Source organism: Protopterus annectens, chromosome 1.part1, assembly GCF_019279795.1.
Source record: "Protopterus annectens isolate FY-2018-M chromosome 1.part1, PAN1.0, whole genome shotgun sequence".
Classification (NCBI taxonomy): Eukaryota; Metazoa; Chordata; order Ceratodontiformes; family Protopteridae; genus Protopterus; species Protopterus annectens.
This window is the reverse complement of record NC_056726.1, coordinates 993,550,285-993,568,206: the sequence shown is the minus strand read 5'-3', so window position 1 is coordinate 993,568,206 and position 17,922 is coordinate 993,550,285. Positions and strand designations below refer to the sequence as shown.

General features: G+C 43.0%; 1 protein-coding gene across 1 annotated transcript in view; it reads right to left on the bottom strand.

Moving 5' to 3' along the window:
• Positions 1–17,922, bottom strand: part of TMC4 (transmembrane channel like 4) — a 666,263-nt gene that overhangs the window by 290,795 nt on the left and 357,546 nt on the right. Inside the window, exon 8 of the mRNA XM_044087548.1 lies at positions 7,170–7,317. Coding sequence (XP_043943483.1) covers positions 7,170–7,317 — 148 coding nt within the window. The remainder of the gene's footprint in view (positions 1–7,169; positions 7,318–17,922) is intronic.

Here is a 17,922-nt window from a genome sequence, read left to right as displayed (position 1 = left end):
TTCTTTCCAGCACTAATTCCTTGTGGTATAACATGTAAACTCACAGGACAGTTGTGCTGACATTAAGGTGATCTGCACATCAATAATTTTCTTCCTAAAAGTGATCAATAAGCCCATTAGCAGACAATGATGTATTGCTTTTACATCTGTTTTATTACACTGTATGCCAAGAAATATACATCTTAATAAGAATCTTATCCTCTACCATCTCAATTTTGTTTCATTTGAATATAGCTGTGTTTACTGATGAATTTCTTGTCTGAATAACTGTGTTTTATTCTGATTACTTTATAATAAAATCTGCTGAAGACTACAGAAAACATGCTTATTCACTACAACTGTTTCTCCACTTTAATACATCATAAGAAGAAGGCACTGGATGAGATGGAAGCAGGAAGTAATTAGTTGCTGAGCATACAGTAAACAGAAACACCAGTTTATCAAACTTAATAAATATAGGTCTACTTAAGTAGCTAAAGAAAAAAGTACACACTTTAGAATAAAAAAGTTACAAAACAAGTACTCTCATCTCCATTAGACACCCTATTCAACCAAAGCCTGAGCACCGGGTTCATCCCAGCTGAATGGAGGACAGCCACTGTCATCACTCTACACAAAGGTGGAACGCCCACTGACCCAAGCAATTATAGGCCCGTCAGCCTAACTAGCCTGATCTGCAAGGCCATGGAACGCATTAACATGGACCTTATAAGCAAGGACATTGCTAACTTCCAAATACTTGACCCCACACAGTTTGGTTTTGTCAAAGGGAGATTGTGCCTGTTAAACATGGTTGACTTCTTCAAAACAGTCACCAAAGCCATGGACGAGGAAAGATGGTGCACACCACCTACCTTGACCTAGCCAAAGCCTTTGACACCATTCCCCACTCTGGCATAATAGATAAACTCTCCCAGCTAGGCATCAACCTGCATGTTATCAGATAGGTAGCTAACTGACTCACTGATAGAACCCACTCAGTCAAAGTAGGGAAACCCACCTTTAGTAGTAGATCTGTAATGAGTGGTGTACCTCAAGGATTGGTCTTGGGGCCTCTACTGTTTGGGATATACTTTTCTGAGGTGCAAGCCAATACCAGTGGTCTGTAGCTGACCAAGTTTGCAGATGACTGCAGCTGGGCGCTGTCTTAAATTCCCCTAGTGATGTAAACATCCTCCAAGAGGCTGGTGCCAGAAGCATGGTCTCAAACTGAATGCCAAGAAATGCATCATTATCCCCTTTGGGGAAAATGTCATCCCCACAAATTATCACAATGTACTAAGCATGCAATCAGTCATGAGGGACTTGGGCACCTAGGTTGATAGCAACCTGACTTTTGACCACCATGTTTCCTCCATTGTACGGAAGGCTTTCTACATGGCCCACCTCATAAATAAGTGTATTTCATCAAGGAACAAGGAGGTCATAACATCTCTGTACTCCTTCCTTATCAGACCCATTATTGAGTATAATGCCCCCTTCGGCATGTACCTTACCAAGCACATGCAGCAGCTGGAGAGACCAAAGAGGTTCCTAACTAGGAAAATCCAGGGTCTCAAACACCTATCCTATACAGATAGGTTAAAACCCCATCCCTCTACTAAGTCTCATACAGAATGCTCAGAGGTGACCTGTGTCTGACATACAAGGCCATTTCAGAAATAGCCTTGATGGAGTTGCTGCATACCGTTAAGACAAACTCCACTTGTGCAACCCGCACACAAGGCCTTAACCTGGAATTTGGCATTAATAGAACTTGTTGGTGGGATAGATTTGTGTCCCAAAGACTCCACCATCTCTGGAACAGTCTCCCTGTCCATGTCAAGCAGAGTACCTCTCTAGCCCTCTTTAAGAGGAACCCAGACGACTGGATGGGAAAAGAAAATATACCCCTAGGATCCCACCTGTGTCCCTGCTAGACAGGGGAAACAGGTGCTGATTTTGAGGGAACATGGGCAAAATTCTTGGCTAGGCTTATAAGGGCCTCCAGGCCAATAGCCTAGTATCATCCTATGAACCTATGGACCTATGAGGACATAGTTATTAACAAAAAGAAATTATGAAAAAACATATGCAGTTGATCTTTAACAGTCAGAAATAGGATACTCTAATGTGTGGAATTATTGCAATCCTCCATTTATCAGAAAAATCAAAAAAATTATGAGGAACAGGGCAAAAAAGAAAAAAAATAGACAAAAATCAGGTATGTTATTCAAAATTCTGGACAAGTGAGAGATATGTCTTTGGGATCAGACCAGTACCCTGGTAGTAACCTAAACAGTATATCCCTTGACTAAAAAGCACAGCACTTGTTCCTAAAAGTTTTTTTCTTTTTTTTTTTCTCAAAAAAAGCTCAGGCACTTGTCACTTCTATATTATACAAAGTCCCTCACTTGTGAAACCCCCCCAGGAGTACCCACTTCCTTACTAAGTCCTCTCTTATTCAGTCTCATACCTAACTTCTTAATTTTTCTAGCATGTCGAAGGGCCAGATGCTGGCATCCTCTCCTGCCCAGCTGGTGAATCTGGGAATATTGAGGCAATGTTACAATTGCCTCATGTACACAGACAACCCTCTCCTCCTCCCACATAACACAAATACTTGTGAGAGATGCAGCTATTTAGCCAAACTGGAGGCTGAGCTCTCTCAACTCAGGACTGGCAAGACCAGACAGGAGGAGAAGGCAACTACACACACCACAAAACCAGCCTCACATAATGCTACCACACCACTGAATCAAATGCATAAACACACAAAGACATACTCGGAGGCTCTGAGTAAAAATTTACCTAAACAGCAGAGGCCTCCAAAGCAGATACCCAAACAACTGCTACCTCAAGACACCCCACAAGCAACACATAAACCACAAAATCAGTGTGCAAAGCAGTCACAGCCCTTAAGGCCAAATACAACACCAAACATACTTGTCATAGGTGACTCCATAGTCAGACACACTGACGTCCCACTCACCAGGCTGAACAAGGGGAGGGTCACAGTAAGCTGCCTATTGGGTGCTAGAATCCATCACATAACACAAGCACTCGGGTCACTCCACGGCAAGTACAAGTATGACACAGTCATTGTCCATGCTGGTGTGAACGACCTGAGATGTACCTCCCTGGACTACATGAAAAGAGACATAGAGGAGCTCTCTGATTATGTAGCCCAGGCAGGTATGACCCTGACCCTGAGCAGTATCCTTCCTTCACCAAGAATGATGCCACAATATAGAGACAAGATGATCATCTTTAACAATTGGCTTAATGTCTGGTGTCATTCAAAGGGGATCCAGTGTCTGTCTGCCTGGGATGACATGCTTGACAAGCCACGCTGCTTCGCAAGGGACAGCTTGCACCTGTCACCCCTGGGATTCTGGATATTGGCTAAGGCTCTTGCCACCCCCATAGTGCCTTTTTTAGGCAAGGCTCAAATTCTAAACCTACCACCCTAGAAAACATAAATGGGAAGAAACTGAGGGTAATGCTGCTCAATGCCACAAGTCTAAATCTCAAAATGCACGCACTCAAGGCCCTTCTCAGTATGGAGAACATCGATGTCTGTGCTGTAACTGAAACCTGGTTCAAGGCTCCTGAGAGCACCCCGGCACTATTAGGTTTTACCTCATATCATGCGTTCCGGCCCCAAAACTCGGACCACACCACAAAAGGAGGGGGTGTATCCATATTCATAAAGGATACCCACACCTCCAGGTTGGTGGCAACGCATGAAGCTTCGGAAACCATCCAGGTGCAACTAACCATAGGCAAAACTGCTCTACAAATTGTAGCATGCTACAGGCCACCCTCGCAAACTCAGGAACCCCACACAGCCTTCCTGAAGACACTGGAGGGTATAAATGTATCGCCAAACACCATCATATTGGGTGACTTCAACTACCCGAATATAGACTGGGAACATTACTCAAGCCCTAACTTTCTAGCCCAACGGTTCCTGGAGTTCATAAATTCAAATGCCATGGAACAGCTAGTCACTGTTCCCACGAGAGGAGAAAATATACTAGATCTCATTATCACAAACATGGGGACAAAATGCTCCACACCAGAAGTATATCCCTCATTGGTGAGATCTGATCATAAACTAATCTCACTGGAAATCCACATCCCGCCCCCACCCCAAACAAAAAAGACCACAGTGAAGAACTTCTCTGAAGCAAACTTCACACTACTCAAGACTGGTGTGGTATCCTTCAAGGCCCCTGAGCCAGTGGAAACCACATCCCAAGCTGCGAAGCCCTTACAAATGCCTTCTATGAACACCTCCAGGACTGCATGGATCAGGCAATCCCAAATAAAACCAAGACTCTTTCCACAAAGGGCAAATGTCCAGTCTGGTGGACCCCAGCCATTAACAAACTTTACAATAAGAGGAGAAAGCTATTACATGATAGAACAAAATCCACAAAAGGGAAGTCACCCTGATCATTATTAGTAAAAATACGAGCACTCATAAAATCAACTAAGGCCAATTTTGAGAGAAAAATTGCCATGTATTCAAAGGACAATCATAAGGCCTTTTTCAGCTATGTTAGGAACCTGGGTGGAAACTCCCAGATATGCTCAGAATTAGTCCAAAATGATACAAAAATCACTGAACCCACAGACATTGCCAACATACTGGCAGACAGGTTCAGTGCAAACTTCACCCCCTAAAGGAGAGATAACTATCCCAGCGGAGTGTAGCCTCCCAGACATCTCAAATGCGCAGGTGAAAGCTGCTCTCTCTAAAGCTAAAAACACAGCATCAATGGGACCGGATGGTGTCCCCGGCTGTGTGCTACATGAGCTAAATGAGGAATTAAACCCGCACATAAGGCAGCTGTTTAATCTCAGCCTTACTACAGGATACGTGCCCAAGGAGTGGCGTACGGCAACTGTGGTCCCACTCCACAAAGGCGGTGCCTCTACGGACCCTGGTAATTACCGCCCCATAAGCTTAACAAGTCTAGTCTGCAACGCTATGAAGAAGATCATAATGGAGCTCATAAACAAAGATATAGGGGACTTGCAGACATTGGACCCAACCCAGTTTGGCTTCGTCAAGGGCAGATCATGCCTTTTGAACTTGGTCAACTTCTTCGAAACAGTCACCAAGGCCATTGATGAGGGAAAGGCAGTCCATACAGCCTACCTTGACCTTGCAAAGGCTTTCGATACAATACCCCACTCGGGTATTGTAGAAAAACTTACCAGCTTAAATGTAAACCCATATGTCACAAGATGGGTTGCAAACTGACTTAAGGACAGAACCCACAGGGTTAGAGTTGCTGGCGCTATGTCAGACTCCAAGCCGGTCACAAGTGGTGTCCCACAGGGCTCGGTCCTTGGCCCCCTACTGTTCGGCATCTACTTCTCAGAAGTACAGGCCAACATGGGAGGACTTTGGCTGACAAAGTTTGCAGACGGCTGCAAACTGGGCGCCGTAGTGGAAAGTGCATCGGACACAGATATCCTTCAGAAGGGACTCACGGAAACAGATAGCTGGTGCCAGAGCCATGGCCTGAAGTTAAACGCCAAAAAATGTATAGTCATACCCTTCGGGAAAAACAAGGTAACCCCAAGCTACCATATAGGCGGCAATCCACTAAGCACAGAAGAGGTTATCAGGGACCTGGGGACCCAGGTTGACAGTGGCCTTTCTTTTGACACTCACGTTGCTAAAGTGGTTAGAAAGACCTTCTACATTGCCACATCCAGATCTAGTGAGGTCATTGTTCCCCTGTACTCTTCACTTATCAGACCAATGATCGAGTACAATGCCCCATTTGGGATGTATCGCACCCGACATCTGCAGCAATTGGAGAGACCCCAAAAGTTCCTCACCAAAAGGATAAAGGGACTCCAAAATCTGTCATACGCTGCCAGATTGAAGAAACCCCAGCTCTATTCAGTCGCATACCGTCTGCTCAGAGGTGACATGTGCCTGACATACAAGGCCATGTCCAACCCGGAATTAATAGACATGCTTCACCACAAAAAATCCAAAACCACTAGAGCAAGCGACTTAAACCTTAGCACGGATATAAACAGGACGTGCTGGAGGGATAGATTTATCACTCAGAGACTCCCTATACTGTGGAATAAAATCCCAGTCCATGTGAGGCAGAGCACCTCGCTGGCTCTGTTCAAGAGAAATCTTGACCTGTGGATGGGAGATCATTGGTTTACCCCAGGAATCATCCCTGTGTCACTGCTGGACAGAGGCACAACAAACTAATGGGCACAGTATTTTTTCATATAAGGGGTGGCGTAAGCCACAAAACTTTGGGCTAGGCTTATAAATGCCTTAGGGCAGATAGCCTAGTATAAACCTATGAACCTATGAACCTATGAACATACAAATAAGTTGAGTTGTGACAAGGAATAATATTTTTGCAACTAAAATCAAGCCTGTGATGTCAACCCAGTAATGCCACACTTTGACACTACTCAGCAATTTATACAGCAGACTGAAATCTATTTCCAAGCCCTTATTTCCACCCTGGCCTACTAGAATGCTAACCCATTTATAGAAGAGATAAGACTACCTTGCTCCAAATCAACAAAGTACAGTTAAAATGAAATGAAGGTAACACAGTATAACAATCCTATGACACAGTTTTGTGAATGCAGTGTTGTCTGACATTTTAGTCTGTTTTCTACACAAAAATAAATGTTGATCTGAGATGCAGTCAGATTTCTGCACTTGAGAGCTGCTCAGTGGGTGATGGTAACTGAGCTTTTAAGGCTACTGTATCCCACTATTTATGGAACACTGAATGGAAATGCACAGGCCTGGTTACTTCCCTAACTCAAGCAGTGAAAATAATATTTCAAGAGACGCAACTGCTGATGCCATATTAACAAAGCACAGTTGTAAAGATGCAAAAAATAAATTGATATGCCACTGTCCCGTGTATTCAATATCCTCTAAATTTTGCATTATGTATTTCAGTCCCTTATTACTGGTATTCTTATAACATATGTCCCTCCTCCTAAAGCACTTTTGATTGGTGTAGATGGTCTCATCAGTCTCTGTATCTAATTCCATTCCCTGAAAGGCAACGTCTGCCTCTTTGACTCTTTCTGTTGTCATTTAATGTCTCAAGATACAACAATAACCGCATTAAACAGTGTATCCCATAGTTCCTGTCCAAGCATTGTTTACTGACCTGTAACTCATACCGGATGATGTTTTGTTTAAGTGGGACTGCTTTTTCTTCTGTTATACAGAAGTCCCAGCCTGCAAACACCTTGTTACTGTAATTGGTTAGTGAACTGTCCTCTGACACCAGACTCTGCCTGAAGCCAGAGACTGACCTGCAGAGGAGAAAAAAGATAATGTTATATAGCATAGTGATGGACTGCTGTCCCTTACTTCATACTAAAGTTAGCTAAGCTACTTCAGTATATTTTAAAGTCTGAAACAATGCCCTAAAAGAATGTTATTTGTATCCCTGACCCAAACAAGACCTAGTATTAAAGTCTGAAACAATGCCCTAAAAGAATGTCATTTCTATCACTGACCCAAACAAGACCTAGTATTAAAGCCTGAAACAATGTCCTAAAAGAATGTCATTTCTATCACTGACCCAATACAAGACCTAGTATTTTCCTTTCATATTTACACAATTCAAAAACTAAGGCTAAACAGAAGGCTTTCTATGCATTTGAGTGAGTGTGTGTGTGTGTGTGTGTGTGTGTGTGTGTGTGTGTGTGTGTGTGTGTGTCTGCATGAGTGTGTTTGAATGTGCATGTAAATAAGATAAATGTTGTAGTCTTCCAATGTTTGGGCACATACCACTGTAGAGCAAAGCCTAAGATGTCTTTTTTTCGATTGTGGCTGTGAAATACCTGATGCTATTTCTCTATTTCAGGAGGTAGAAAACTTCCTTCCCAGACCAGTACAACAGGTTCTGGATTCTAAAGCCTCCCCACCTCCCACCAGCATCCAGGTAGTTGGGATAAGACAAATTGAGGTTAATGATGATAAATTGCACAACAAAATATGAACTTTTCTACACATCTCATCTTCCTTTGCTGAAGAATTCTGGACAAATCAGAAATAATGGGGGCCAAAGGACCAAAATTGAAGACATTTTAAATAGTTTTCTAATTTCTTTTAGAAGTTAATATAACATGTTTTGCAATAACATGCATTTTCTGAACAATAAAAGTATGAAGCTCTAATGGCTGGCATTATCGACTGATTGTAATCCTCAATGATTTACCAGAGTAGCGTACCCGCAGATGTAGCTGAAGTAGATATGGGTTCCTTCCTACCTGTCTCTGGTGACACCCCTATTAGGCCCAACACACCAAGGTGGCAAGAATTACATATTATTTTCTAGGTGACACATCTATAAACAAATTATTTCATCAGTGCACCAGTTATCAATAAGGTAAGGTGAGATATACATGCAATGAAACCATACATCCACCTTCTTCCCCAGAACTCAACAGAAAAAGGTTTTGACATTCAAACATGCACAAAGAAGGCAATATCAATGTGCAGTAAAGCTTTATAATGCAGCAATACAAACATGGGAGAAAAATGCAACTTCATTAGGCAATAAAAGAGTTATAATACAGCAATACAGATATGAGCAAATGCAATGTCATTGAGCAGCAAAATTCTTTAAGGCAACAGTACTAACACGAGCAAAATGCAATGTCATTGAAGAATGAAGATTTATAATACAATACAAATATGAGAAAATGCAATGTCATTGAGCAGTACTAACACCCTCAACCCCCTTGATCAATTCTAAACAGACCAACTATGACACATGCTACTATACCCTGTTCACTGGCCAGTGACTACTTGCTGTCTTGCTGCCTGCATGATGGGGCCCAAGTTGTAGCTCATATGGATCCCAGTTATTTGTAATCCACAAAGCATTTGGGGGGGGGGATCCACAATCTTATAAAAATATAAAATGATGGCCAAAGCCTCTCACCACTCCATCCAGAAAATTCTAGTGACCAAGCACCGTGTTTCCACTGATGAGAAAAGTAGAAAAATCACTTGGCAGAACTCTGATAATCATCTATGGCTTCTCTGTACTAGGCCCAAAGGAACTCCTTTCTTGTTGAATCATATGCAGGCATGGAACTACTGGTTTCAGACTTCTCTCCTGATTTCACAAAATACCATCATCCAGGATTTCAGCAAAGACAGACACAATCTGCTACTTTACTTCTCTGTCCCCAAAGCACTAGAAAAGAAAATCCAGTCATGCTGCAAGGCCCTTTTTCCCTTCAGCTCCCTGTTTCAGTCTTCCCTCCTTTAGCTAGTGTTCCAGTCTCTTCTTTCAGTTTTGAAATTGTCTTTTATATTCCTGAAAAGAGCTCCACCTTGTGGTGTAATGAAAAACTACAGTCTATTTCTTCTACAATGAAATACAGTGGGAGCTACACACTCCCCCCACTTGAAAATCTTGGGTCCCCCCAAGTCAAAGGTAGATTAGCAGCAAAATATTTACGAGCACTAATGCACCATCAACTGAACAATATTTTTGCATTCAAAGGTACATTTCACCAAGGGTAATCAGCCTTATCTGTAACTTGGGAAGGGGTGTCACCACTGGAGTAGGAGGCATAGGGATCATGGGCACAGACTCTATGATGAACTGTGGTCACAGGTTCATGTGTACTATGTCCCAAACTGTTGTATGTAAGTCCCTGTGGGGGTGAATCAGTCTCTGCAGTTTTGATTCGGAAGAGACAGCTAAGGAATTTTACTTGGAAGGTTTGTCACCCACATCACATTCAATGTCCATTTCTTCAGTAGGCATATTGTCTACTTCTAAGATCTTCTCTTGTATAACTTCACTTTCATTTTCCATAATGGCATGACTGTCCTCAGCACTATTTTCTGAAGTTTGCATAGCAGAGCCTCCATCAGTATCAAGTTCTGTAAGAGGCACAGAAACATTACTTAGTCTATTGTTAGGTCTGGGCTACTTAAAATGACAAGGAATGAATTCCAGTGCATTTACATTGAGATTACAACCCATGGGGTCTTGAACATCCTCATAAAAAATCTCACTGAAACCCCAGTCATCATTACTGTCCTCCTCTCCTTCAGCAGGAGGGAGCATAGGCTTTTTAACATTGGAGGGAATAGTTCCTCTCCACCTTAGCCTTCTGGATTGCCTTGAGTTAGGCGTCCGTCGAACCATTCTGGGTTCCAGATTCATGAGTCTTACTGATTTTTGCCAAAGGCATTAAGTTGTTGTGGTGCCAGGTTTTAATGGGTCCTTCTTTTCCCTCAGGGCAAACTTGGTAAACATGGATATTAGGTAGCTGAGAATAAATTATGCAAATCTCAGATCCCCAGTGGTCAGCTAGATTATGCTTTCCTTATAGCCCCAAATTTCTCAAAAGTACTCTGTCTCCTGGCTGCAAGTCATGCATCTTTACTTTTTTGTCATAGTGTGCCTTGTTTCACTGATGTCTTTGTCCTGTTGATTTTTCAGCAAGCACAAAGCCTGTCTGAGGTTCTTCTTGAGTCTCTCCACATAACTGCCATGAGATCGCACTGGTGTATCATTAGCTGTGGCTCCAAAGGTGACATCAATAGGAAGACGAGATTGTCTTCCAAACATTAGGAAGTAAGGCGAGAATCCTGTAGCATCATTTTTAGTATTGTTGTAAGCATGCACCACTGTGGCTACATGTCTACTCCAGTGGCTCTTCTTCTCAGCAGATAGTGTCCCCAACATGTCAAGTAAAGTTGTGTTGAAAGCTCAGGCTGAGGATCCCCTTGAGGATGATAAGGAGTGGTGTGTCTTTTTTGGACTCCCAACAGAGTGAGTAGTTCATGGACAAGCTTGCTCTCAAAATCATGTCCTTGATCAGAGTGTATCCTTTTTGGCAGGCCATAGTGTACAAGAACTTCTGAACTAGTAGTTTTGCCACTGTAATAGCTTTCTAATCACAAGTGGGAAATGCTTGAGTGTATCTGGTATAGTGGTCTGTCATATTACTGATCCCGCCTCCATCCGGTTCAATGCACAGAAAATCTATACAGACCAGTTCCATGGGTCCACTACTTTCCATTTGACCCAATGAGGCAGCTCTGGTTGGCAGAGTCTTTCTCTGAATGGAACAAAGACATGTATGACAATAATCCTCAACATCTTGTTTCATGCATGGCTAGTAGAACCTGTCTCGTACCAGACCCATAGTTCTGTCATAACCAAGATGACCATGTTCATCATGCAATGACACCACTACTTACTTCTGAGAAAGCAACAATTGCCATTTTTCACTGCCGAGTGCACTTGGAGATCTCCTATACACTAGTCCATTCTGTATCTCGAGTCTGTCCCATTCTTTGGCCAAAAGTCTTGCCAGAGGATGAATATCCGTGCGAAGCATATTAACTTGTTTCTTCTCTAAAGCAGCTACCACCAGCTGATCTAAGGGGGTCTTCTCTTTGATCTCTCCTGAGGTCACTGTGACTCAAAGCTGGTAGCGATGAAGCCTATAAAGTGTCCACATTACAGTAAGCTTGGGGTATGCTTGCTGCAGACAGACCCAACTTCTGGGCCTAACATTCCATGTGTTGATATCAGGTTGCAATCTGACACATAGCTTTCACCTCTGGCGCTGGAATTTCCACCCACTTATCATCAGGGTGTAAATCTCCCTGAGGTCTTCTAGACAGACCATCAGCATCTCCATTTCTGTGTCCTGGGCGATATTTCAAACTGAAATTATAGTTGCATAGAGCTGCCATCCATCTGTGGCCAGTAGCATCTAGCTTTGCACTGGTCTGGATGTATGTCAGAGGATTGTTGTCAGTCTGCACTTCAACTTCAGCCCCATAGAAATAGTCATGCAGCTTGTCCACTACCACCCACTTTAAGGCAAGGAATTCCAACTTGTGTGCAGGGTAGTTTCTTTCTGTGGGGGATAAACTCCGACTGATAAAAGCCACAGGTCTCAGCTTTTTGTTATAATCCTGGTAAAGGACTCCTCCTAAGCCATCCCTGCTAGCATCCACATGTAAAGTGTGTGGCTTTGTTGAATCAGCATATGCCAGCACAAGGCCATGTCTGAGGCAATACTTAAGCTGTTCAAATGACTCTTCGCACTCAGGAGCCAAACGACTCTCAATGAGTTCTTTAGAACATATCCATCCCTTAGGTTTTTCACAAGGATATCTTCATCTGTTTCATCTGCTTTCTCATAATTTTGGAGCAAATGGTTGAGGGGTCTTGCTATCTTTGAAAATCCTTCCACAAACCTATAACTGCAGAACCCTAGGAAAGATTGCAGCTCTGTGATAGTTTTGGGTCTGGGCCAAGATGTCACCACTTCAACTTTGCTGGGATCTGTGGATATTCCATTTGCAGACACTACATGTCCCACATATGTCACTGAAGGTTGGAAGAACTTGAATTTGTCCATTGACAACTTCAGGCCTTCCTTCTCAAGCCTGTCCAATACCTTCATCAGTCTTTCTTTGTGCTCCTGTAAGGTCCTCCCCAAAGCCAATGATGTCGTCCAGGTAGACTGAGACTTCCAGGAGATGCATGTCTTCAACTGTTCTTTTCATGATTCTCTGGAAAGTTGCCGGTGCATTTGATAAACCTTGAGGTAGGTGATCAAACACAAAAACTCCCAAAGGGGTGATGAAGGCAGTCTTCTCTTTATCTTCTGGGTGCATAGGGATTTGATAGTATCCACTCCTTAAGTCTAGCACACTGAACCACTTACTGCCCGCCAGGCAATTTAGAGCATCTTCAATCTGGGGGGGGGGGGGGGGTTGTGTACTGGTCTGGAATGGTTCGCTGATTTAGAGTACAATAGTCAACACACATGCAAATTGACCCATTCTTTTTCCTGACAATGACAATGGGAGAGGCATATGGACTTCTTGGCTCTCGATTTATCCCTGTGGCTTTTAGTTCTTGCAAATGTTTTCTTAAGTTCTCCAGGTCTCCTGGAGCTACTCTTCTGGAACGTTCCATGAAAGGTCGGTCCTCTTTTACTCTTATTCGGTGTTCTGCACTTTTTGCACAGCCCACATCTAGTTCACTAGTAGAAAAACAATTTTTCTTTTTCATTAATAGCTCTTAAACTCTGGTTAGCCACTTAGGGGGCAAGAGACCACCTTCTATATCAATATCTTCCAGCTTCAGCTCGTCGGCCCTGCTCTCATTCCTTGTCAACACAGAAGCAGGTAAGGGAGTGGCAGCATAAAGATTCCCCAAACACACTTGTGAACGCAGGACAGTGGGAGTACATCCTTTATTCTTTAACCCCACAGGCAACGTGTCATAAGGATGCTTTAACTTGTCCTCAGGTCAAACTTCTGGGACTAGTTCCAGCCCTGGTGGCAAGTTACTTTCTGGATCAGTTTCCATCATGTGATGAGAGGAAACTGTTTGTCCACACATCCTCACTTTGGCTCTCAAGCAGGTGACCTGACCAGAATGAATTATACGCTCTTTCCCAGACAGGGTCCACACATGACCAATTTCATCTTTCTTACTACCCTTCTCCCTTTGAAGGGCACAGAAAACTGATCTCAGGAGAGGATGTAGTGTTGGGTGTTCCTGGGTCAAGTGAGGCATTAGCATTCTTCTGACGAGGTTAGTATTTGTCCCCACTAAAATAGATGCTGAATCCTTTCCTTTTGGCCTGGGGCACACAACAGTGAGTGTTTCAAAAACTTCTGTTGACCCAACAACTGAAGTGGAAATTTCTATCTTGAGTGAGACATAACCATCATAAGGGAACTTCGTGTCACTTAGCCTCCAGATCTCCAAATCTTCTAACTTTTCAAGTGGCAAATGCTTTAAGTATTTTTGGTAGAAGTCTCTGTACAGAATGGTGATTTGTGCACCAGTATCCTACAGTGCTTTACTATACACTCCTTCTATTTTTACTGACACGACAGGGGACAGTCCTAGTAGGCCATCGGGTAGTTTCTGTTTCTGGTGCTGTTCAGCTGTACGGCAGTCAGCATGTGGTTGAGGTACCACCGGTTGACCTCACCATTTTAATGGATAAGACTCTTGCTTAGTAATGCTTTGCGGTCTCAGATGCTGAGATTTTGGCTGAGATGGCTTTCCAATTCAGTTGTTCACCTCAGATGAGCTAGAAGTGTGCATAGTAGGTAGTTTTCTCCCCCTATTACAAGGGTTTGTGTGGAAAGGGGATCCAGGATGCTGTCTCTTGATGTTAGAATTTATGGAGCTCTTTGTAAATGGACACTCAACTGGCTCTTTCACTGAGGCCCTTTGAAGTTTCCCTGTATTGCAATACCCAATAATAGTTTGTTCACTTTTTCCAAGTTCTCTGCATTAGGACACTGTCGCTTTATATGCCCTGCATCCCCACAGTGAAAACAAAATCCAGTAGGAACTCTGAACATTGGCTGATTCGATTCTTCCCTGAGTCCTCTTGTGGAGGTTCTAGCTGATGTATTTCTCCCTTCAGCTAACGGTACCATGGCTTTCTGCAATTCTGCAACTGTCTTGGGGACTTGAGCTATGGTGTCGGTCAGGGAAGACACCTGCATATGCAACTGTGACACCTCTACATTGCGGACAGTCTGGGCCATGACTCCTGTTTGAGGAGTGAGCATGGCTATAGGCTCCTGCTGGTGTTTACTCACTGTTTTAGTTGCTGTTGAACACTATGATTTGGTTTCCAACAGGGCTTCCTCCTCCCTCACCTCTTTAACCAACTGAGAATAAGTTAGAGTCTCCTCCCTATTTCTCATCCTCATTTTCTACACAATGGGGTCCATAGCTTGAGCTCCCTGTAAAATTTGTCCGATCTGTACTTGGTCAGCTACTTTTGGATCCACCCTCTTCTTTAGGATGATCTGGTGGAGCATTTTATCTAATCGCATAATGTAATCAGATAGTTTCTCACCAACTTCTTGGTATGTATATTCAAGCTGATACAGTAGGTCAGCAGCTCTCTCGGTCCTTCCAAACACATCTTGCAGTACTCCTAAATAGTCCTTGACCATGCAATCTTGCTTACCCATCCTTAGATTACGTATAGTATCCACAGCTAATCCTTTTAGACTTTCAGCTATCTGCTACTTCTTCTGAGATTCTGGGATATCCCACTCCTCTAGTGCTTGTGAAGCCTGATCCATCCAGGATTCAAAATCTTCCTCTCCCTGAGGTGTGGGTTGTTTGCCAGAAAAGAAATGCAATTTGCAGTAGCCAAACCCAGTGAATGGCTGTGTAGGCTTTAAGCATTTTTCTACAATACTTCCCAAAGCATTCAAAACCTCAGGCCCTATAGTATTTATGGGCAGTGAAGCTGCAATTTCTGGTGTAAGGTTCTGACCTACTTGGGTAGCTTCCACAGGTATTATCTCTGTTGCTGAGGTAGTGCACTTCTCAGTGATTACCACACGGACTGCACTCTCACCTGAAATTTGTACACTCGAAGGTATGTGCTCATACACTAAAGGACTTTTTCCATTCTAATAAGGCCAATGTGCTCTGCTCAGTAGGGTCCATAGTGCTGTCTAATAAAAATCCATGCCATACAATTGGCAAGGATCCTGTGACTTGATGTATTTGCATATCAGTCCATGTGACCCCTGGCAACACCAGAACCAAGCAGTGCTCTGACTGAGCATTGTGCTGTTTGCACCACTTAGCAGCTACTTCTGGGTTCATGTTTCTGCTGGATTTGCTTTCACACGTACAGGGGAATTGGGTGGAGTCCAAGGCAGTACAGACAATCCCAGATGAGCCCCCAAATGTAGAACACCCACAGGTGTAGCTGAAGTAGATATGGGTTTCTTCTAACCTGACTCTGGTGACACAACACACCAAGGTGGCAAGAATGACAGATTTGTTTCTAGGTGACACATCTAGTTTAAAAGGCAATAGCACATCCACAAACAAATTATTTCATCAGTGCACCAGTTAGCAATAAGGCAAGGTGAGATATGCATGCATGTGACCCCTGGCAACACCAGAACCAAGCAGTGCTCTGACTGAGCATTGTGCTGTTTGCACCACTTAGCAGCTACTTCTGGGTTCATGTTTCTGCTGGATTTGCTTTCACACGTACAGGGGAATTGGGTGGAGTCCAAGGCAGTACAGACAATCCCAGATGAGCCCCCAAATGTAGAACACCCACAGGTGTAGCTGAAGTAGATATGGGTTTCTTCTAACCTGACTCTGGTGACACCCCTATTAGGCCCAACACACCAAGGTGGCAAGAATGACAGATTTGTTTCTAGGTGACACATCTAGTTTAAAAGGCAATAGCACATCCACAAACAAATTATTTCATCAGTGCACCAGTTAGCAATAAGGCAAGGTGAGATATGCATGCAATGAAACCATACATCCGCCTTCTTCCCCAGAACTCAACAGAAAAGGTTTTGACATTCAAACATGCACAAAGAAGGCAATATCAATGAGCAGTAAAGCTTTATAATGCAGCAATACAAACACAGGAGAAAAATGCAATGTCATTAGGCAATAAAAGAGTTATAAATACAGCAATACAGATATGAGAAAATGCAATGTCATTGAGCAGCAAAATTCTTTAAGGCAACAGTACTAACACGAGCAAAATGCAATGTCATTGAACAATGAAGATTTATAATACAACAATACAAATATGAGAAAATGCAATGTCATTGAGCAGTACTAACACCCTCAACCCCCTTGATCAATTCTAAAAAGACGAGCTATGACACACTCTATTATACCCTGTTCACTGGCCAGTGACTACTTACAGTCTTGCTGCCGGCATGATGGGGCCCAAGTTGTAGCTCATATGGATCCCAGTTATTTGTAATCCACAAAGCATTTGGGGGTGGGATCCACAATCTTATAAAAATATAAAATGATGGCCAAAGCCTCTCACCACTCCGTTCAGAAAATTCTAGTGACCAGGCACCGTGGTTCCTCTGATGAGAAAAGTAGAAAAATCACCTGGCAGAACTCTGGTAATCATCTATGGCTTCTCTGGACTAGGCCCAAAGGAACTCATTTCTTGTTGAATCATATGCAGGCGTGGAACTACTGGTTTCAGACTTCTCTCCTGATTTCACAAAATACCATCATCCAGGATTTCAGCAAAAGACAGACACAATCTGCTACTTTACTTCCCTGTCCCCAAAGCACTAGAAAAGAAAATCCAGTCATGCTGGAAGGCCCTTTTTCCCTTCAGCTCCCTGTTTCAGTCTTCACTCCTTCAGCTAGTGTTCCAGTCTCTTCTTTCACTTTCAAAATTGTCTTTTGTATTCCTGAAAAGAGTGTAGTATAATGAAAAACTACAGTCTATTTCTTCTACAATGAAATACAGTGGGAGCTACACCAGAAATTCAAACGTTTTATTAGGGACAGGGCAAATCACAGACTTTCTGTAAAATCAGGGATAGTTAAGAGGTATAACTCTTTTCTTTGGACAGAAAAAGGTCTCAGGGAATGTACTGGAAGGAAGAAAGTGAATTTTCACAGCACAAAGACTGAAAGTATCTTCAAGTAAAACATGAGTTTTATGACTTACATTATATAGACTTAGGTTTGATTCCCATTACCTCCTCTTGTACTGCAAGGCAATTTTTCTGCCAGCTACCCATCAAAACCAAGTAATTGAGACTTTGATAGATAGTACATGGACAAGAAAACTGCTTAGCCAACTTTTCACATGTGTTTAAGTAGTGGACTGGGTGTTGGATGACCAGCTCTGTGGAAGGCATGATCATGTAAAGGCCTGCTTACATAAGTCAGGGGAGAGATAAAGGTACTCTGAGAACACCCTCTACAAAAGACTTGTCTGGGAGACTGATTGCAGGTCATCCAGAAAGGGAACAGGGCAGACTATGTCAATAGGAAGAGGTGCATGTAACTTGCACCCTCAGTCTGTATTCAGGTCATTCCCTGTTTGTTGTACCAGTGAGATAGGAAACACTTA